We start from the raw sequence: 22,116 nt of genomic DNA, 5'->3' as shown, positions 1-22,116 counted from the left end.
AATTGGCAAACTTCAAGCCAATTTTCAATTAACACTAGAACAATCAAGGCGATCATTTTGACCGTTTTTAAATTTTGCTATTTAATAACTTTCGACTTTCAACAAACATGTATATTTCTTTCTACCATTGTTATTTTATTAAAATTACAAAACCTAAAAGAGATTATTTCTACCAAGAACTACTTAGCATTTTAGGGTCTGCTACTTTTCCCTGTGACTTTAAATATGCATGCCTCTGTTGCCTAGCAACTTCCTGCTAACAAAAACATAACTTTCGGCTGGCCAAAACTTTACGTCTGATATGTCTTTCAAACCAACATATTCACGCCACACGCCATGAAAAAGCCTTCTCCCCTGCTTGTGAAAGTGAAAATGAAAGACATCTCAGACATCCATGGGTGGTCATTTATAGGCTGTATTACCAAAAAGATTTTAAGTGTGATGACTTAATTAAATATGATGTCAGAAAAGCTTTATTTTTATACCTCAATAGAAGCTTTGTTTCGCATACAGTTGATGACGTGAATGACGCTAGCCGTAATCTGGCAACACTCTTCACCACAGAGAGCTTTCAAATGGGTGAGAATGTCAGTTTACAGAAAAGAAAAGTTGATTAAGAAAATGAAGTTTTTATATTCTTTGTACATAACAAACAAAAGTATGCAGCATCAAGAGGCATTTAACACATTATAAAGTGCCAGTAACTCCTCTCCTTTACTCATCTTTCCTTTAAGTGATTTTGTTATAAGAGATCATGTGATGATGAAAATGTGTGTGAATGGATAAACCAGCAGGCTGAGCACACTGTAAAACATCTGAACTGTTGTTTTGATTATTCTAAAACACCTTAACCATATTCAGTGTTATTAGATTATTAATGACCTCCAAAATCAAAAGCGTCTGTGCTCCACCTCTGAAGCCTTCAAATGCCTGCGCGTTTACTGCATGTCAGGATTGCCTTGTGAGGTGCAAGCCATTTATTAAATGAAGAAAAGATTCACACAGCTTCTCTTATCGCAGCAAATCAAGTTTTTACTGTTGATATTTGGCACCAGATAATCAGGAAGTGGCGATTTTGTTCGATTTGACTCGTTAGATGGAAGCGCTGCTTTATTTGCACGTCTTTTATGCGATAATCCAGTTTTAACTATGGAACTATGGAAACATAGCTAGTGTCTCCTCCTGACCATTTCTGTTTATTTTCAAAACTAATAGTAGAGGGGGGAGGGCGTGGTTAAGTATGTTAGCCCCGCCAAATACCTCAGACAGACATAATCTGAGAATTTAACTGAAACGAGCAGGAAGTACATTTTCAGATTTCAATTTTAGATTTTACACTATTTTTTTCTTAATGACATGCACAGATGAATTGTTCACCACAAAATCTTAATCTAATTTAAATTTCATTTGTACTTTAAAGCCCTGGAATCTCAAAGGACTAAGAAAGTTTTGACTCTTCATGACCAATAAATTCATCTGATTTCTGGTGGAAAGAATGCATGATGGAACGTCCAAGCCAATGACACATCTGGAAGCATGCAAATTTAAAATGAGACCGCAACTTTTTTGCATTTAACTGGAACCAATCAAGAGTTTTTAACATGACAAACCCTCAATGCAATCCTCTTGTTTCTTGTTTGGACAGGTCATCTTAGACACATGCACAAATAGGTTTGCAAAACACAAAATAAACAGAGGAATCAAATGTGGGCCTCTGGCTAATTTTTAGGTTCTGCTGAAGTTCAAGGGTCACATGTGCTCAGCTGACTACACAACTGAAAAAGCACTCTCATACAAATCACAGCCCACATAAATATGGATTCCTTGAGACTTAGGGGGAAAAGCGTCTTCTAAAAATGGAAGAACCAAAGCCAGGATGGGTTTGTACTTTCTGGCAGTGGAGCAGAGGAAAGGAACCGGGTCAGAACTCCTCCAAAACCAGAAAGTGTGATTTGTGGGAGCAGTGGTGGTCTTCATCAGCGAACACACACACATACGTCTGGACCACCTGTATTCCAGCATGTTTATCTATGTTTTAGATTGTAAATCATGTTAGCTAAGTGGTTGACCTGGAGCCATATGGATGGGATTTTACGTTGTCATTTATTTACAGGGTAACATGGTCATTTGTACAGCTGCGGCTACATGGTGGTAAGATGAATGTTTGTATTAACTCAAGGTCTCTCAGCCAACACAAAGCTCACGGAGAAAGAAAGAGAAAGGGAAAAGAAGGCAAGCAAAAGCAGAGGTGGCACTTTCCATGAACACGTTACACTTTGGGTCTCATGACTTTTTAAAGCATTAGAGGCACAAATCTCATGCTTTTGTTATGAGATCTGTTAGATAAAACATTCTGTAAGAACATTAAGCTAGCGTGAAAGCTAGTTTTACATGCTCTGATTAAATTAAGGAAATTAGGTATTTATTGTTAGGTTGGGTTTTAACCAGTGCTGGGTAAGTTACTTACAAAAGCAATTTTGCAATTACATTTATAAAATTGCATTTAAATTACTTTCCTAAATTCTTGGTCAGAAAAGTAACTTAGTTATTAGTAATTACTTGACTTAATACTATTTAAAATCTATATACAGTTGAAGTCACAATTATTCGCCTCTGTTTATTTTTCCCCCAATTTCTGTTTAACGGAGAGAAGATTTTTTTTAACACATTTCTAAACATAATAGTTTTAATAACTAATTTCTTATAACTGATTTATTTGAGCTTTGCCATGATGACAGTAAATAATATTTTATTAGATATTTTTCACGACACTTCTATACAGCTTAAAGTGACATTTAAAGGCTTAACTAGGTTAATTAGGTCAACTAGGCAGGCTAGGTTAATCAGCCAAGTTATTGTATAATAATGGTTTGTTCTGTAGACAGTCGGAAAAAAAAATAGCTTAAAGGGGCTAATAATATTGACCTTAAAATGGTTCATAAAAAATTAAAAAACGTTTTTATTCTAGCCGAAATAAAACAAATAAGACTTTCTCCAGAAGAAAAAATATTATCAGACATACTGTGAAAATTTCATTGCTCTGTTAAACATCATTTGGGAAATATTTAAAAAAAAGACAAAAAAAAATCAAAGGGGGTTTAATAATTCTGACTTCAACTGTAGATCTCAATAAATATAGACCATTGGTTCCCTAAGTGGGGGTTGCGACCCCCTGGGGGGTTGTGGGACAATGACAGGGGATAGCTAGGTGAAGTCAAATAAATTATATTAAACTATTAGAATTACCATATTTTATCCATATCTCACACAAGATAAAAATAGTAGTTAATAGTTCCATACAAAAGCAACAACATGCAAATAAAAAGCCATCAGCCTTTTAATTTATTTTTATAGGATCGGTGTGTTACGTTAGATTAACAACACAGCAATAGCATCAGCTGCAGCAGATTGATTTTATAGCACCAGGTTAAATTTTCTGACACCTTTATAGCAATCAATTACATTAAACAGGCCACACCTGAACATTAAAGATGATCTCTGAGTGGCATTCTCTAAATTTAAACCAAGAATAGACTTGTGCTGAAAACATTGTACCTACCACCAGTCTCTTTAGCTGAGGTTAATATTAAATTAAAGTAATTAATAAATGACTATTTAAATTATAGCCTATGGTTGTTAGACTTTTTGTGTTGTCAAAATGCTTTTGTTCATATAGGCCTATTGTTGTGTGTGCAATATTTGTATATTTATAACCACTTCTGAGGATTCCAACTCGCTCTTTAAGATCTCAAAACTCAGGGCTGCTGGTAGTACCTAGAATAGCAAAGTCGAGTAAAGGAGGTCGAGCCTTCTCATTTATAGCTCCTAAACTCTGGAATAGCCTTCCTGATAACGTCCGAGGCTCAGACACACTCTCCCGATTCAAAACTAGATTAAAGACCTATCTGTTTAGTAAAGCATACACTCAGTGCACCACTTAGCAGGCTTCCACACAGGTTTCTGCACCTTGTTTATATACACTATGAACAGCAGCTACGCTAATTATTTTCTTTATTCTCCATTTCCATCTCCAATAAGTCTTTTTTTAATTTCCTGACGTTAAAAATAGGATCCAAATCCTTCCCATTTTGAGGCCCATCGCAACATGACATAGGCGTGCGGTTTCCCCGTCCACCAAATTGATTGACAGCCGTGTATTAACATGTCACCGTAGTAACGCGTATAATCATATCAAAAAGACAGGACATGCGAAAAGCACCTGGGATTACAAGATCTGTTCGGCTCTCTGTAATCATCTGCACCTCAGAATGAGTTTTACAAGTTTAAAACATTTTTAAAACAGTGCCTTTTTGTAATAAATACAGTAAAATTGCTACGTAATTCACCACCACAGCCGCATAGTGTCATTAGAATTAAAAAAGAAAATGCTTCAATTTCATTTTGTGGACTTAAATAAAGTTTTTTGTACATTAATATAACAGATATCCATATCCATTCACATTTGTCATGCAAAAACTGTGCAAAACTAGTGTGTGTGTGTGTCTGTGCATGCAACTTTATAACGACAATGTGTGTGACTCATTGTTGCAGAAAGGCTTGAATTAACTCCACAACAAATATATCAAATAACACTTGGGAAAGTTCTTACTGTAGTAAGGGAAATCTGCTTCATTATTGTCTGTCACTGTGCTGTTTATCTACGTAAAAGCTACACCCATGTGGCTCTGACACTCACGTGGGAACGGTGGGCGGGGAGAACCAGCTCATTTGCATTAAAGGCACAGGCAACATAAACAGCTACCATGTCCTAACAGCTCAAATTTCCCAAATTAAAAAAGGTTTAATAAGTAATCTGAAGGGTGTTTTGAGCTAAAACTTTACAGACACATTCTGGAGGCACAAAAGACTTATATTAAATCTTAAAAAAGGGCTAAAAAAGGTGCCCTTTAACTGTACTTAGACACCCAATAAAAAATAAACAGAAATAAAATGATCTCATGTGATATTCAGTTTGACCTTTGAAGTTGGAACTGTTTAAACTGTTAAGGTTAAAGTCCAGCACCTCCTTTCACCAACTTTTGTTTAAAAAATCCCTTACTTCTAAGAGCTCATGGTCCCGATTTGTACTCTATTTATGGAAAATGAAAGGTAATGTTTAAGAGTGACTGGAGAGAGAGGAAAACAACACTGATTGAGATTGATGAGCATATTTACGTGTTTAACAAGCAAGCAAACAAACACAAAATAGCGCAGAAGAGCAGAACAGATGGCAGAGAATTGCACTCTTCCTGTGTATAAAACAGTCTGCGGCATGATAATGAAGGAGGCCAATTAGGCTGTGAGCAAAATGACTCTGTTTATGAAAAGATTCAAAGCCAAGAGCTGAAAGGTGGAGAAAGATGTCGCTCACCCGTATTGAGGGACAGCGCAGGACCTGCAGTCTTTTCTGGCAGCATGTTCCTCATGCGATTCAACTCTTCTGGGTGGTTGAAGTGGAAAAAAGCTTTACCCAGACAAACAGTGCACCCTGAGGAGAACCACATCACATACATAGTCATTTTAACTTTAAAACAAGTGAGTCCAAGGCACTGGTGAGGAAATGAAGCAGCAATAAATCATTACCTCAGACGTACAAGCCCACAAGTATGATACACATTCTCTAGTAGTATTCAAGTTTTGACTAAATGAAGTTACATAAGAGGCATTTTAAAGACCAAACTATTTTCCCTCTTCGGTTCTTAAGATTAATTCATCTCAACAAAACAGAAACAGAAAGACAGCCTCTTGATTAAGTCAAAAAACAGATCCAGAAGGAGCTCGGATTTCAAGTGCTGCTTGAAGTTTCTTCTCAACCAAAGTCTGCAGAGTCTACTTTCAGCAGATTTAAATCCACAAGACTGATTTTCCCCTTAAGTCTGGGGCACATCCTCTCTCTTCCCCCCTCTCCTCACTTTTTACTGCTGATTTTATCTCCAGAAGTCAGCTTAATCTGACAAAACCTCCTTCTGGAAATGTCCTCAAATGGAAAACTTATTCATATAAATAATGTACAAAAAGTTTTAAAAGGCATTTTAGGTGTATTTGTCAAATAACAGTACTTTGACCTGACGGGTTAGATGCTATGCTGGATCTTTTGAGAACTTGTTGCAATTTCTAGGTTTAAGTGTATTTTTACACTGCAATCGTGCTCAGATTCACACAAAAACAATTAAGATTTTGATCCTGGCGACAGCCAGATACAGCCTGATACAGCCGACTTTTTCCAGCCCAAAAGCTATCCAAAACCCGCCAAAACGTGCAAAAAAAAACACCCAAAACATTAGATTAATATTTTATTTAATGTTCGAAATCGAAATAAACCTAGTTACTTTAACTGTCATAATTTTCAACCACACAGCAAACAACACCAGCAGCATAACCTGATCATATCAAACACTGCCTCCTCTCACCCACACACTGCACTTAATGTTGTGTAGCTTACACTACCTATTAGAACAGTCTTTCTCAACCACGGTCCACCAGCTTTGCACATTTTCCATGTCTCCTTAACAAAGCACACCTAATTCAGATCATCACCTAATTAGGAGAAACTCAAATACCTGTAATGGGTGTGACAGACAAAGGAGACATCCAAAACATGTAGTGCTGGTGGTCCTTCAGGAATGTGGTTGAGAAACACTGTATTAGAGTAATAAATTTGTCTCATTTGGCGTTTTAAATTCTTTTGAACATAATTAGGTGCTGCTTGTCAATTAGACAACGCTTCTATGTTTGTTCTTGCTGTCAACTGCTGAAAAAATGATCGAAAGTGTCAAGATAAACCACTGTGAGTTTAACTGCAGGAGCTGTGTGATGCGCGTGCACGCGAGAGGGAGTCAGATTTGTCCTGTGAATCAGATTTTAATACAACTTTCCTTCACCTCCTCTTGCAGGTGGGCCCACATGGTTTGCACTATGCACTGGTCACTACTAACTGAATGGAGTAGGAGCACACAGTTATGTTTTGTTAAGTAAGTTGCATATAAAATTTACATTTCAAAACCGGCCAAATTTTGTCAACCTGCTAATGTCATATTTTACCCACACAATACAATTCTAAACCGCCCAATCTGGCAACACTGCCTCGGGAGCAGTTTGGTTGGGATGAGAAAGCAATTTAACCAACCTGGCCAATCAAATAAATGGTATCCTAATGCATGATGGGAAATGTTTTACATGAAAAGCAGCTGTGTCTGACTCTGGGAGTGAGCTGCACATTAGTAATCACACTTTAAAAAAACAAAAGCGTTCTTAATCATAAAATGCTTGTGCAATGAGCTCTCAAAAATATTTGAATGTGTGCAAACACAGACACTCAACACATGAGTTGACTGCTCTTTTTTCTCTTCAAATATTATAAGTGAAAATGACTACGTTTACAAGGACATCAGTAATCAAATTTTTTGCTTTAATCTCAATAAGACAATAATATGATTATGGCGATTGGGTTAATCAAAAACTGCTGTTTACATGGTAGACTCTTAATCAGAGTATTGTCTTAATAGTATTAAAATCAGATTATTTGTGTCCATGTAAATGTAATGGACTATGTTTACATCAGTAATTTAATTATTTGACTTAATCTCAATAAGACAATAATATGATTAAGGCGTTTACATGTGTCACGATCACCAGCGATCTTTACTCCTCAGATCGCTGGTAAACATACACAAATCACTTAAGGACTCCAAATCCGCCATTGTTGGACTACAACTTCATACATGCACTCCACTCACACACAGATATTCCTCATTCTGACTGATTACACACGCACCACCGGAGGATTGTCAAGGACTGATTACACACAATATTTAAGCAGCACATACACTCACTCCAGTCGCCGAGTCTTGTTTACATTTAGTGACATTACAACACGTTTACTTTGTCTTGATTTCCGTGTTTTTACCTTCGCCTTGTTATCAGTTTATCCCTGCCTGCTGCCAGCCATCTGACCTCTTGCCTGTTACTTTGACTATGTTTATGGATTGCATCTGTTTGTCCCTGCTGTTTGTCCCTGCATTGACCACTGCTTACCTGACCTCGCTATTAAACCTGCATGTGGATCCGCACCTCTGTTGTCAGTGTCACAATCCTTGGTTACAACATGAGTTGCTTTTTGAATGTTCCTTTCATGATCCCGTTTTACATGTTATAGCACATAATTTGATTAACGTCATTGCGTCACCATGCTATTCACGTTTCCTTTGTAGTTTCATGTAATTTTGGTCATTTTATTTTTAATTTGTCGACTTTAACTGCACTTCGGCACTTTCACTTTAATTCAGGAACATTTAATGCATGTCCCCTTTGACAAACGATATATTGGATAAGAGTGTGAACTGCTGAAAGAGGGTTATTTTAATGGAATTTGATAATGCACGCTGAATGGGAGAAAAAACCTCGGCATTTGGAGTGGTATATGTCTGTGGTCCTTTACTGACTCGGTAGGTGCAGAGAATAGTGTCAAACAGCCGTGTGTGTATGGACTATCCTGTCGCAAAACGCAAAAGTCGGTAATAGTTTGATTAATGTGTTTACATGTCTGTACTGCACTTCAATAATGCGACTAAAATCAGAATACTCCACATGTCTTAATTCCATTTCTGTTTAGTTCGATTATGACCCTAATCAGATTAAATTAATCAAAAATAGCTGTTTTCATGGTAGACTCTTAATCAGAGTATTGTCTTAATCATATTAAAATCGAATTATTGGTGTCCATGTAAACGCACTCAATATGTTTGCACGTGTTTAATATGGGATTATGGCATGGTTCACGCCATGTGGACAGACTAAGTAGTGCGATAATAAACATTATACTTTATGAACATTATACATGCACTTACAAAAACTGGGCTGTGCATGTACACTATCCGCTTTTTAAGTCATGACGTATCAGTGACGTATGGAATACTGTTTCCGGGTAAAAGCTGCTCCTCATTTTGAGAATTTGAGAAGTTGAGAAAATATTCGCTTATGACCACTTTTTAGTCATATCACACTTTAAAGAGATTTTTATATCAAACCATAGTGTACACAACAGTCTCTGAGCTTGGTGCATCACAAATACCAAAATTTTAACAACTTATAAAAAATGTATTACTTTCTGGCTATCTGATATTAGGCATGGATATATATTTAGCGATTTTGATTATTGTAAGTATTACATCGCTTAGTAAACGTTTATTATTACCATTTGTTGAATCTTCCCATACAGTTTGATATAGCATTTGGAACCGGAAGCCGCTTCGCATGACGTCACACTTAACAAGCAGCTACTATAGCAGTATGTGTATAATAAAAATATCATGTGTATACTAATACATGCTATTCTGTAGCATGTTCATGGACCCTCAAATAAACCCACAGAGTAATCAACACAGGCTCATTGGAAATACAGTATGTGCTTCAGCTTACATTTGTGTGAAACTGCAAAAGACTTACTTTAATATAAGTTTCACTGCAGTTTGTAGATAAAATAAATGCTATAGGGCAGTATCATGCCAACTTTTTATTTTCACACTAATGATATTTACTATGCAAGAACATATTATTGATAAATAAATGATTATTTAATGCCAAATAAATACCAGAAAACAACTTAACACTGTGTATGGAATACCTTTGCCTCACCTTTCTATCTCCATCCTATCTATATTCAACTTTTCTGCCATGGTCAGTTTGTTTATAGTTCGTACAGTGTTGTATTTGTGAAGCAGAGCTCTGCTCAGGTTCAAGTCCAGTTAAGCATGCTCCACAATAGAGAAAAAACCATTTAAAGTCAAAGTAAAACTCTGTGGTCACAGTGCTCTTTCTCTTATGTTTGCTTTAGAAAACACTATTGGTTGGGTTCAGGGAAGCGTTTAGGTCAGTGATTCACTGGTTCAGGGTGATCTGTATGACAAAGTCTATAAGGAGGACGTGAATCATAAACGTACAACAAAACGAAACATATTTCAGCTTTGCAACAATGTACACAGCGCCCTCTAGTGGACTTGTCATCTAAAACACACAACAAAACATTCATTCATTCATCACTTATTTATCAGGGGTCGCCACAGCAGAATGAACCGCCAACTACTCTGGCATATGTTTAGGCAAAGGATGCCTATCCAGCAGCAACCTAGTACTGGAAAACACCCATACACTCTCACATTCACACTCATACACTACAGCAAATTTTAGTATCCCCTATAGCGCATGTCTTTGGACTGTGAGGGAAACCGGAGCACCCAAAGGAAACCCACGTGAACACGGAGAACATGCCAACACTACACAGAAATGCCAACTGGTCCATAAGGGACCTGAACCAGCGCCCTTCTTGCTGTATGATGACAGTGCTAACCGCTGAGCCACCGTGCCGCCCAACAAAACATTCTTAACATTTTACTAACATATAAACCGGGGTACATATTTCCAATGAGCCTGCTTTATGGGTACATATTTCCAATGAGCCTGCTTTGGGAGTAATCTTGTCAGTCCATCCTGATGGATGACAATGAGCAATGTAAAAACTTTTCCTTTTAAAGATTGTATTAGGAACTTTTAACTACCATGGAACCTTTCAATTCAACAAAAGTTTGGAAAAGTGGACAGTTTCTTTAGTTTTTATAAATGTTCTTCACACTAATAGAAACATTACTAATGTAAGCACTAAATATTTTCAAATTAGCTCTTCTTCTGCTAAGGATTGTGAAATTTCTCAAATAAAAAACACACACTTTTGGAACTGTGGAGTAAAACACTTCATTTTTAAGAGTGTGTAGTGATTATACAGATCAAGTAGCTAAAATAAAAGAAGTCTACGGTATGTGAAACTCAAAACATCAGCAGATTTGGGGAGTGCTTTGGAAAATAACTGAGGCCCTCTCCATAACAAAATTCCCTCAAACAAATGCACTCTCCCTCTCCAATACACCACATGTGTAATAATCCATTTGCGAAAGGCATGCTGTAAGCACACAGGCTTTTCCTGAAGCACACTCAAACTCTCATCAAATTCTCCTGCTCAGCCCACTCCTGCAGTCTGCGGCGGCGGCCCATGAGGAGTCTGTGCAGGAAGAGGGGGATCCATTTACGCTGTCAGCGACACAATCCTTCACCGTGAGTTCACCGTCGCCAGCCACCTGAGAAAGCTCTGGCTTTCCTCTAAACCAACAAAGGCTGAGACAACAGTCTTAAAGGGATAGTTCAGCCAAAAATGTAATTATATTAATTCTGTCATCGTTTAATCAACTATGGCTTGTTCCAAACAGATGGGATTTTTTTGTTCTGCTACACTGTAAACAATGCTAGGTTCCACACAGTTCCTTCATGTTTTCCCAACTCAAATTAATTAAGTTAACTTGATTGTTTTTACAAATTTAAGTGGATTAAACATAAAACAATTGCATTTTCCAAAAAAACCTCAAGAATTGTGTTGATTCAGCTCATTTTACATAAATAGCTTGACCAAGTAGCATAAATATTTTCGTGTAAACACGAGAAAATGTTTCAAACAATGTTGGAAATCGTTAACCACTGTCTTCCATTGTATTTGTGTCAGGATTCTGCCACTTCGGCCTTGTTAATTCTTGTTTTGGTGGCAGAGTCCAGACACTAGTCCTGTCTTATCTAGTATGTTGTGCTCGGCTCGAGTATTTTTGGGTTGAGCACTTATTTTCTGTCATTGTATTCGTCTTTGTACAACGTAACACTGTCTATGATGCTCACCTATCCATCTCCATCCTATCTATATCTGAATTTTCTGCCATGATCCGTTTGTTTATAGCTCACTTTGTATAGTGTTGTACTTGTGATGCAGTATGCTCAGGTTCAAGTCCAGTGAAGAACACTCCACAACACAGATAAAACCAATGTAAAATCAAGGTAAAACTCTGTGGTCACAGTGCTCTTTCTCTTATGTTTGCTTTATAGCAAACACTACTGGTTAGGTTTAGGGAAGAGTTTAGGTCAGTGATTCACTGGTTCAGGGTGATCTGTATGACAAAGTCTATAAGAAGGACTTGTGTCAGAAAAGTACAACAAAACGTCACTTATTTTAGCTTTGCAAAAATGTAAACAGCCCCCTCTAGTGGTATTGTCATTTAAAACAAGCAACCAAGCACTCATTCATTCATTTCCTTTTCGCCTCAGCCCCTTATTTATCAGGGGCTAAGGGGCAGCAGAATGAACTGCCAACTACTCCAGCACGTTTTACGCAGCAAATGCCCTTCCAGCCACAACCCAGTACTGGGAAACACCCATACACTCTCACATTCGCTGTTTTATCTAGTATGTTGTGCTCGGCTTGAGTATTCTCGGGTCAAGCACTCATTTTCTGCCATTGTATTCATCTTTGTACAAGCACCGTCTCGGCTGCACTTGGCAGGGCGGACTGGCCAAAGGGAGCACCGGGAAATTTCCCGGTGGCCTGACGGTCAATCTGGCCTGTTACCGTGACTCTGACCTGCCGTGCACCCTCCACCCCCAACGCTTATCAGATGCGGCCTGAATAACAGTAACATTTTCCAAGGTGAAAATGCGGTCTGAGTCTGCCCCTGGCGCTCGGGTCATGCATGTGCCCGCGTCTAGGTCCAGGCGTGCTCGGGATGGGCGCTCTCGTCCAGGTGTTTGTGTTTGTTCTGTCTGCAACGTGCTGTTTCATTCTCGTCATCTCAGTCTAGTTGGTTTTAGTTTCGGTTGCCGATGGGATGGAACATGCACATTGCAGGTGTGAGTGCACGGTAAGTGTTTTCATTTATCGTGTACTCATGTCTTACGTTCAGGCTTCTATTGGTTTGTGTTTAGTATGTGATGGTGTTTAAATACATTGCATGCTTTAGTGTTGTATTTCATGTGAACACGCAGTTAATGGGTTCTCTCATTAGCTGCGTGTTCTAGTCCCGTTTTACCTGAGCACATGGTTTGTGTTGTGTCTTTGTGTCGTGTGCTCTCCTGTCTATTGTCTAGTCCCACCCTCCTTGCTAACCCATTATTAGTTTATTATGTTCACCTGTTTGTTTGTTTGTTTGTTTGTTTGTTTGTTTGTTAATTCTTTCTCTTTATAGTCTCCTCTTATCTGCTGTTCAGTGCCAGTTCGTCATATGTTGTATCCTGTCGAGTGGTGTCCTGTTTGTCCAGCTCTAATCCTTGCCAGCCCTGCCCAGTCAAGTTTGTTTTGCTGTTTATTTTATTTTATTATTAATAAAAACCCATGTACTTGAGTCCTTGCTCCTTTGGCCACCCCACCCCACCCCACCAACTGCGACAATTAGTTTTTTATGGATATCAATGGTTACCTGTTTCCATCATTCTTCAAAATGACTTATTTGGTGTTTAACAGAAGAAAGGAACTCAAAAAGGTTTGAAACAACACTTCTTTTTCAATCATCACTGCTTGTTTTAACTACATATTTATAACGAGCTAAATTAACACAATTCTTGTTTTTTAGGGGGGGATAACTTAACTGTTTTATGTTCAATAAACTTAAATTTCTAAAAACAATTAAGTTAACTCAAAGGATTTGTGTTGGGAAAACATGAAGGGATTGTGTTGAACCCAGCATTTTTTTACAGTGAAGTAAATGATGACATAATTTTCGTTTTTAGGTGAACTATCCCTCACTGTAAGTCAAAGTCATGACAACAAATGTTTTTATATTACTTTATATACTTATATAGTATACTTATATACTTTATATAACTCATTTTAATCAGTTTTTACCTCAATTCTTTTCAGTTATACAAGGTTAACTTCATGCTTATCGTAAGTTTGACTTATGTAACATATTGAGATGACTAGAAAAGTTAATTTGATTCACCTAAAAAATTTTTTACAGTGCTTTAAATAGACCGAGGCAGAGCACTGGGAATTTTCGCCATTACATTTGTTAACAATTGTGTGAATTTGTGAATCAATGCAGAAACAAGGTGATTATGTACGTCAGAAATGTTATGATACATGATAACAGACTCTCTGGAACGTGCCAGTTGTGATCTCTCTCTCACACTCACTCCATCACCGCCTGACACCAACAAAAAATCTCCAACATACGGAAAGCCTCGCTTTCCTCCCGGCCAGACGCACATCATCTGATCAGCACAGTCTTGGACTGGGGGAGTGTACAATTACATACTATATGTCTCCATAATGGTATCATGTGTGTGTAATCACTGCTCACTTATGTTTAACAGCTTGCTTTAGTTTACGGTCCTGGGAAAAAGTTTGCTAGTGAGTTTTTGCTAAACTCTGGGATTTCCAGAGCCGGGGCCTGTACAAACCACATTCATTCTCTGTTTAATGATTTGCAGCACTTGTCATCCTTACAGCACGAAGACCCTGCCAAAGCGATAAAGCCTGTTTAAACTGAACAAAAAGTGCCATGCACTAGGATTACTTTTTTCTGAGTTTGAGCATTGGCATGTTTTCCATCTCTATAAGTCTGTAAACTTTCCAAGTCCAATACTAGAGCCAAACAACTCCTCCTTCAACTGACCCTAAATATTATTATGGTTACCACTATTTCCATCAAATCCTGTGATATAGTACAATATCTACAACTATAAACACTGAGGGGAACCATTCTCCCAAATGTTTCATAATATTGGTCTGTATGGGTTTTTCAAACTCTATAACTGATCACGTTTCAATAAAACCATAATAAAGTATTATAGGATCTTGTTTTTTAGTGGCCACTCTATATTATCAGATTTTACCATATTAACTATGGTATTTTGACAAAAACTATACTTACCAAACATATTGTACATGTCTAATGCATTGATAAAAGTATTAAAGGGACAGTTCACTTTAAACTGAAAGTCCTGTAATGATTTACTCGCCCTCAAGTGGTTCCAACCCTTTACGAGTTTCTTTCTTTTGTAAAACCAAAATAAGATATTTAGAAGAATGCTGAAAGCCTGTAACCATTAAACTCCATAGTATTTGTTTTCTCTATGGAAGTTGATGGTTTACAGGTTTTCAGTTTCCTTTAAAAAAACGTCTTTGGTGTTAAAGAGAACACAGAAACTCATAAAGGTTTGGAACCACTTGAGGGCGATTAAATAGTGAGTATGTTTTCATTTTGGGTGAACTATAACTTTAAGTTAATATTAATTAAAAAAAACAGGTAGCCTATTTCAAAATACAAGAAAAAATTAGTTAACCATGAATTATATCTGTAATACACTGTAATATAAAGATATAATTTAAAAATTATTAAAATGTAAATGTTAAACAACAACAAACAATCCTTTAAAACTAAGCATGCAAACCTATATAAAGGATAAAACATTATGAAATAAGTTTCAGCCATTATTTAATTTCAAATAAAGAAAATAACACAACTGAAGCTGAAAAGTTAAAGTAGTAGTAGTATGATAACAGTGGGTCTGTTACCTCAGTGACTGCTAATCGCTTTAATAAACCGGGATTAAGCGGGTTAAATATCAACAATCTGCTCGCGTGCCCGCAGAACAAACAACCGCACGCGCGCGTCTGTTTGAACAGCACTGTCCAGCGTCACGTCGTGTTTGACAGTCTAAAGTTCCACAAACTACATTAATACACAGCAAAACCAACACAAAACGGTCAAGAATATCTCTGAATCTACCAGTCTTACATATTAGACAGCATACTAACTTCCCAACAATTAAACTCTGAATGAAACTGTCCGAACAGTTAAACGCTAAACTCGAATTGACTTTTCATGGCGGCCGAAGGAATAAAACTAACCTTTATTTAAAGTCCCATTGAAGAAGAAGTCTCAGGAGGAGAATGATGCTCTCTCTCTCTCTTTCTCTCTGTCCGGCGTTTAGCATGACAAAGAAGACAGACCCGATGCTCAGTGCGGCAGGACCGTGACCGTGCACGCGGACACGCCTCCTTTCAGCGGGAACGCGCATCTTGGATCGAGAATTTATATTTTAAATTAGAATTATCAACAAAGGTACAAACATATACAACAAAGGTATAAATCGTTGAAACAACAAGAACAGAATGCAAAAACAAAAAAAGAAGTAAAAATGGCAGGGGTTATATAAAATACAATATAAAGTTTTAAAGATACCTCAAAAAACAAAACAAAAAAAATCACTGAGAATATAATCTACTGTATATTACAGAAAAGAGAACACATTATAAAATCCACATAGTGTTGCTTTAATGCAACTCTGACTTTTGGCTGATCAGCCAGTGACTCACAACCGATACAAATCAAGGCATGTCATGGGATACTTCACTTGGATTGAACTTTTTCTGACTCACAGAAATTGCTCGACCTACATCCTGAAGGTCTGATAAGGCTGATCTGAAAACACATCCTCTGTTTTAACTCAATTTGCTGTTTCCTTACTGTAATGTGTGTCATATCTCGAAGGTCTGGTAACAATTACCATACCAACCCCTTCACTGCGAGCTATAGGCTACGTATTTGCAAGCCAACAAAAACAAAAATCACTTGATTTTTAAACCATCTTTTTTTCCATCTGAACGAGCCCTGTAATTATGGCACTACAGATGGCTAAAGACACACACATACATAATTTAAACTGTTATTAGAAGTATGTTAACAAGGTTTTTTCATCATCTTATTTCAGTGATTAATTCATTACGTTAACTGCCATTTCTTTCTAATTATACGTTTTATATATATATATATATATATATATATATATATATATATATATATATATATATATATATATATATATATATATATATATATATATATATATATATATATATATGTGAAGGTGACATGGTGGCTCAGTGGTTAGCACTGTCGCCTCACAGCAAGAAGGTTGCTGGTTTGAGTCACAGCTGGGTCATTTGGCATTGAAAAATGAATCAACGAATGAATATAAATATGAATTTAGTAGACATACATACATATATTTATATATATATATATATATATATATATATATATATATATATATATATATATATATATATATATATATATATATATATAAAATTTTAAATATATAACTTAATTTAATTTATTATTTTTTCTTTCAAATGTAATATCAGTGGTGCAATTTCTTGTCATTATGTCTTTTCATATATATCTATTAATTTTATTTGATTATGTAATACTTTTATATGATTATCTTTTTCATTATTTCTTATGATTTTAGGCATATAAAGTTTCTTCACATATTTTATGTATATCTATAAATATATTATATATTTATTCATTATAATCTATTTACTTATTAATGAAGTAATAATCAATAATTAAACTAATTGATTTATATTATTTGTCAGTTTTAATCAATACACTACTTAATGAATTGTAATTAAATTTGTTAACCATTTCAATTAGTTTGCTAGAGGTTGTAGAGATTTTTCTTAAATAAAAGTCATTGACTGCGTCCGAAATTGCATACTTCCATACTATATAGTACGCTAAAAATAGCATGGGGCGGCGCGGTGGCGCAGGGGGTAGCGCGGTCACCTTACAGTAAGAAGGTCGCTGGTTCAAGCCTTGGCTGGGTCAGTTGTCATTTCTGTGTGGAGTTTTCATGGTCTCCTTGTGTTCCTGTGGGTTTCTTCCGGGATTTCTGATTTCCCCCAGTCCAAAAACATGCTGGATATGTAAAATGAGTAAGCTGGATGTGTGTGAATGAGAGTGTATGGGCGTTACCCAGTGATGGATTGCAGCTGAAAGGGCATTCGCTGCGTAAAACATATGCTGGATAAGTTGGCGATTCATTCCACTGTGGCTACCCCAGATTATGGGGTTCATATGGTTCGAAATATAGTATGCGAGAATTACCTGGATGACTTACTGTGAGATTCTAAAGTTCACATCCGATGCACACCATGCTATCCCATAATGTCCCGCGAGAGAATTCATGAATGGGAGTGAAGGGACTACTGACACGGGTAGGTCACATGATCATGATAAAATGGCAGATGTAGTACGTCCGAGTTCCTTTCATACTAATCACATTACTGTATAGACCGTACTTTTCTAACAGTCGAGTAGTAAATTTAAATTCAAATGCAGTACCTACTGAGTAGTAGACGATTTCAGATGCAGCCTTTTTGTTTACTAACAGCTTTAATAAGCATACATTAAAAGGATACTTCACCCAAAATTTTAAATTACCTCATCATTTATTCTCCCTTGTGGTTTTAAACCTTTATGACTTACTTTCTTCAATAGAACAAAAAAGAAGACATGTTGAAAAATACTGATTACTGGCACACATTGCCTTCCATAGTAGAACAGTATGGAAAAATTACTATGGAAGTCAATGGGTGTCAGCAAACAGCATTTTTCAACATGTCTACTTTTGTGTTTAACTGTAGAAAGTAGTGGTGTAACCGCGGATCACAGTTAATCCGTGATTCGTACTGATCACAACCCCACGGTTCGGAACACACATAACTGCGTATTAATATTTTTTTTTACTTGTAGATTAATCCCAAATTTGCAACGACTGCAGAGAGAATGCCTCTAGCGTCATTTAAATCACATGCATGAAAGCATTTAGGATTTCCTATCAAATTGAATGATGACAGAAGAAATTGTGGAAGGTTATTCAGGATGTGGTGGGTTTCTTAGGTTACTAAAGGTGTTTTCTGTCACTACTTGTTTAGCCAGCAGTAATGCATTCAGTGTTCAATTCAATTCAATTCACCTTTATTTGTATAGCAGCTTCACAAAAATAACAGTGTAAGCTGCACGATTAATCATTTAAAGATCAGGATCTCAGCACCCACGCAACAAAAATGATAAATATTGGTGATTTGCATATGTTTACTAATCCTTCGAATCGCTGCATCCAAACCTGAAAGCGCAAAAATCAAGAAAGAGATTCAGTCTTATGAAGTCACAAACAGTCAAATAACACAGAAGTACTGGCATATCAGATTATAGTTTAGAAAAAACACTGATGTTTATGGTAAAGATTACAATCACCATCATATGCATTTAACGACGCTCAAAACTGAAAGTTGTATCAGCAGTTAATTTATTTAATCAATAGGTGGCGACAAGCAGCCATCAAAAATATGCCACTGAATAATTCTTCAAAAATGAAATGAAACTTGAAGATTTATGAATGAATAACTGAATCATTTATTGAAAATGAGCCTAAAAATAAATTTGGGTTGTACAAATTATAATGTTAAATTTATACATTTAGCGTTATTAGCAACAGTAGTAACAGTGAATTCACAGTACTGAATAGTTTACTATTTATTGTTATTCAGCTGATTATTTCTTCATTTTATTTTTAATAGAATTACAGGTTCTAAGTTCTGTTTGTTAACCCCAAATGTTTCTTGCAGCACTGTTTTTGTAATAAATCGAAAGCAAACTACATTTGTCTCCTCCTCTTTTTGGCTGATCCGAAAAATGGTTCGATCCATGACTAAAAAACCACAATGTGATCTGAACAGTGAGATTTGTGATCTGTTACACCCCAAGTAGAAAGAAACTTAAATAAATCTGGAACAAGTAAAGGAAGAATAAATGATGCTGGAACTTTCATTTTTGGGTGAACTGTCCCTTTAAAAGATATCTGTTGTAATTACAGTACTGCTATAATGTTCAGCTTCTTCACAAAAAGCAAATCCTACACAGCAATGAAAGAAAAGCTGAGTTTTCCTCACACTTTCAACACAGTAAAGAGGAAGTTCTCTTTCCAGTTCAAAACAAGTTGTTGTGTGTGTGTGTGTGTTTCACTAGTTGCAAATAGTCCTGCTTGACCTTACATTAAATCCGTGACCTGGAGAGTGCAGTGGCATATTTTCCACAGTAAAGTTCCTTGAGTGTCGAAGTGTCTTGGAGACGCTCCCCTCCCCCTCTGTCTGTCTGTTCCCCATCACCCGCACCACTGCAGTTGCATCATGGGTCGGGGGCGCTGGAGCTCTGCCTGCAACCTGATTACTTCCAGACCTCAACTACACACATTTGAACACACAGACACAGACATCTACATATGCACTCATTCTGCTGCACATGCACGGTGTGTAGGTGCAATTACAGTTAAAGTCAAAATTATTAGCCCTCCTGTGAATATTTTTTTTAAGTGAATATTTTTTTCAAATATGTCATAAATGATGTTTAACAGAGTGATGACTTTTTCACAGTATTTCCTATAAAATTGTTTCTTCTGAAGAAAGTCTTATTTGTTTTATTTCGGCTAGAATAAAAGAAGGTTTTAATTTTTTAAAAACCATTTTAAGGTCAATATTATAAGCCCCCTTAGGCAATATTTTGTCTACAGAACAAACCATCTTTATACAATGACTTGCCTAATTACTCTAACTTGGACCTAATTAACCTAGTTAAGCCTTTAAATGTCACTTTAAGCTGAATACTAGTATCTGGAAAAAATCTAGTAAAATATTATGTGCTGTCATCATGGCAAAGATAAAAGAAATCAGTTTTAAAATTAGTTATTAAAACTATTATGTTTAGAAATGTGTTGAAAAAAGTCATAATTTGGGGGAAAATAGACAGGGGGGCTAATAATTCTGACTTTAACTGTATATACTTTCACTCTGAGTGCTCTTATGTAAACTACTGTAGATACATGGCAGATGCAGTTTTTGTCAGCCATAGAGACGGTGGGTAAAAACACAAACAGATATCAGATAACAGCGAGCCTGGGAGTGAATCATTAGGAATGTTTCTCATGTCGGATGCAGTGTTGTTATGGTTAACTAAAGCCAACGAAGCTATCAGTAAGGTTATTGAAACTAAGCTGAAACATAATAAAATATAAATATTAGAATAAAAAAATAACAACAGGGTATATACATGAATCAGAGATTGAAATCCAATACCTTTTTAGACTATTTCTATACATTTTAAGACCTCATTGCTACTTTAGGTTTCAACCGGTAATACTGCCGACATTTTAAGTGAAGTTTATTTATAAACTAATTTCAAGAGGATCACATGCTTATGATTGCTTGCGGCTGATCCCGCATTATCCAACTTATGGTTCACCAATCAAACTATTCCTAAGCCACTATAAATGCCCTAAGTTCCATATAACAGCCATCTTCGTTTAGAAGAATCCCCCCTTACATCCCTACTCCTCCTTTCCTAGATGGGTGGCACTGTGGCCCAGTGGTTAGCAGTTTTGCCTCACAGCAAGAACGTCACTGGTTCTTGTCTCTATCAAGCCAGCCGACGTGGGTTTCCACCGGGTTCCCCGGTTTCCTCCCACCATCCAAAAACAGGCAACTTAAGTTAATTGACGCATCCAAATCGGCACCATAGACCTGCACCTAGTAAGTAGTTATCTCTTAAGAGCAATCACTATCTGTTTATTAGCTACTATAGCAGGGGAGTTCTCGAAATCTAACTGAGCTCAAACTCCCCTCTCGCCTTGCAAGCGGGAGGGAGCCCCGGGCTCGAGGATCTAATGAGCTCAGGGCTCTCTCCCAGGACAGCATGCCAAACAAGCTTTATAATCAATCATCAGCTAAGTGTGAACTCTTGAACTTACAGTATAATTACTGTATACTGATTGTTAGAAACTAATCTTCAACTAAAATATTACACATTTGCTTTATAAAAATGCTATAAATAACAGTGTTTCGCTGGTTACTATTGTAAACAAATGTCAAATCTGATGTAAAATCTAACAGGATTTTATCGATTTCATAAACTACACAGCGTCCCAATACTCAAAGATTAAATTCAGGAAAAAATTTGCATCCTGATACAAAACGTAATACATTGCAAAAATAGCATTTAAGACTTTTTTATACATTTGACGGGCTTCAAATTTCTCTAAAGTGATTTATCAACATTTAATACTTTTTAAGACCCCGCGGACATCCTGAATAATACATTTTAAAAACTGAATCATCAGGAATGTTTCTCATGTCGGATGCAGTGTTGTTACTGTTAAAAATGTTCAGAACGGTAATTAAAACAAAGCTGAAACATAATAAAATAAATATATTAGATGAAAAAATAATGAAATTTAAAAAAGTTTCCTGATTGATACTAAAACAGTAGTAACACTCAACACACAGACAGCAGTAGTACACTTAAGTTCTAGTTAACTACAATAAAAAGGGATGGTTCACCCAAAAATTTAAATTGTCATCATTTACTCACACATTACTTTTTCCAAACAAGTTTCAGTTTCTTTTTT

General features: G+C 36.5%; 1 protein-coding gene across 4 annotated transcripts in view; it reads right to left on the bottom strand.

The window, feature by feature from the left end:
* Positions 1-15,833, bottom strand: part of phldb2a (pleckstrin homology-like domain, family B, member 2a) — a 58,526-nt gene extending 42,693 nt beyond the window's left edge. For 2 of the 4 annotated variants that reach the window (XM_056466392.1, XM_056466394.1), the window contains exons 1-2: positions 15,716-15,833; positions 5,372-5,488 (exon numbers count right to left, since the gene is read on the bottom strand). In XM_056466392.1, coding sequence (XP_056322367.1) covers positions 5,372-5,426 — 55 coding nt within the window. In that variant the 5' untranslated portion in view covers positions 5,427-5,488; positions 15,716-15,833. Of the gene's footprint in view, positions 1-5,371; positions 5,489-5,583; positions 5,659-15,715 lie in introns of those variants that run through there. The other 2 variants (XM_056466395.1, XM_056466393.1) reach the window with 2 other exon arrangements.
* Positions 15,834-22,116: the final 6,283 nt, after the last annotated feature.

The sequence above is a fragment of the Danio aesculapii genome, chromosome 10 (genome assembly GCF_903798145.1).
Source record: "Danio aesculapii chromosome 10, fDanAes4.1, whole genome shotgun sequence".
In the NCBI taxonomy this organism is placed as follows: domain Eukaryota; kingdom Metazoa; phylum Chordata; class Actinopteri; order Cypriniformes; family Danionidae; genus Danio; species Danio aesculapii.
This window is presented reverse-complemented; position numbering and strand designations above follow the sequence as displayed.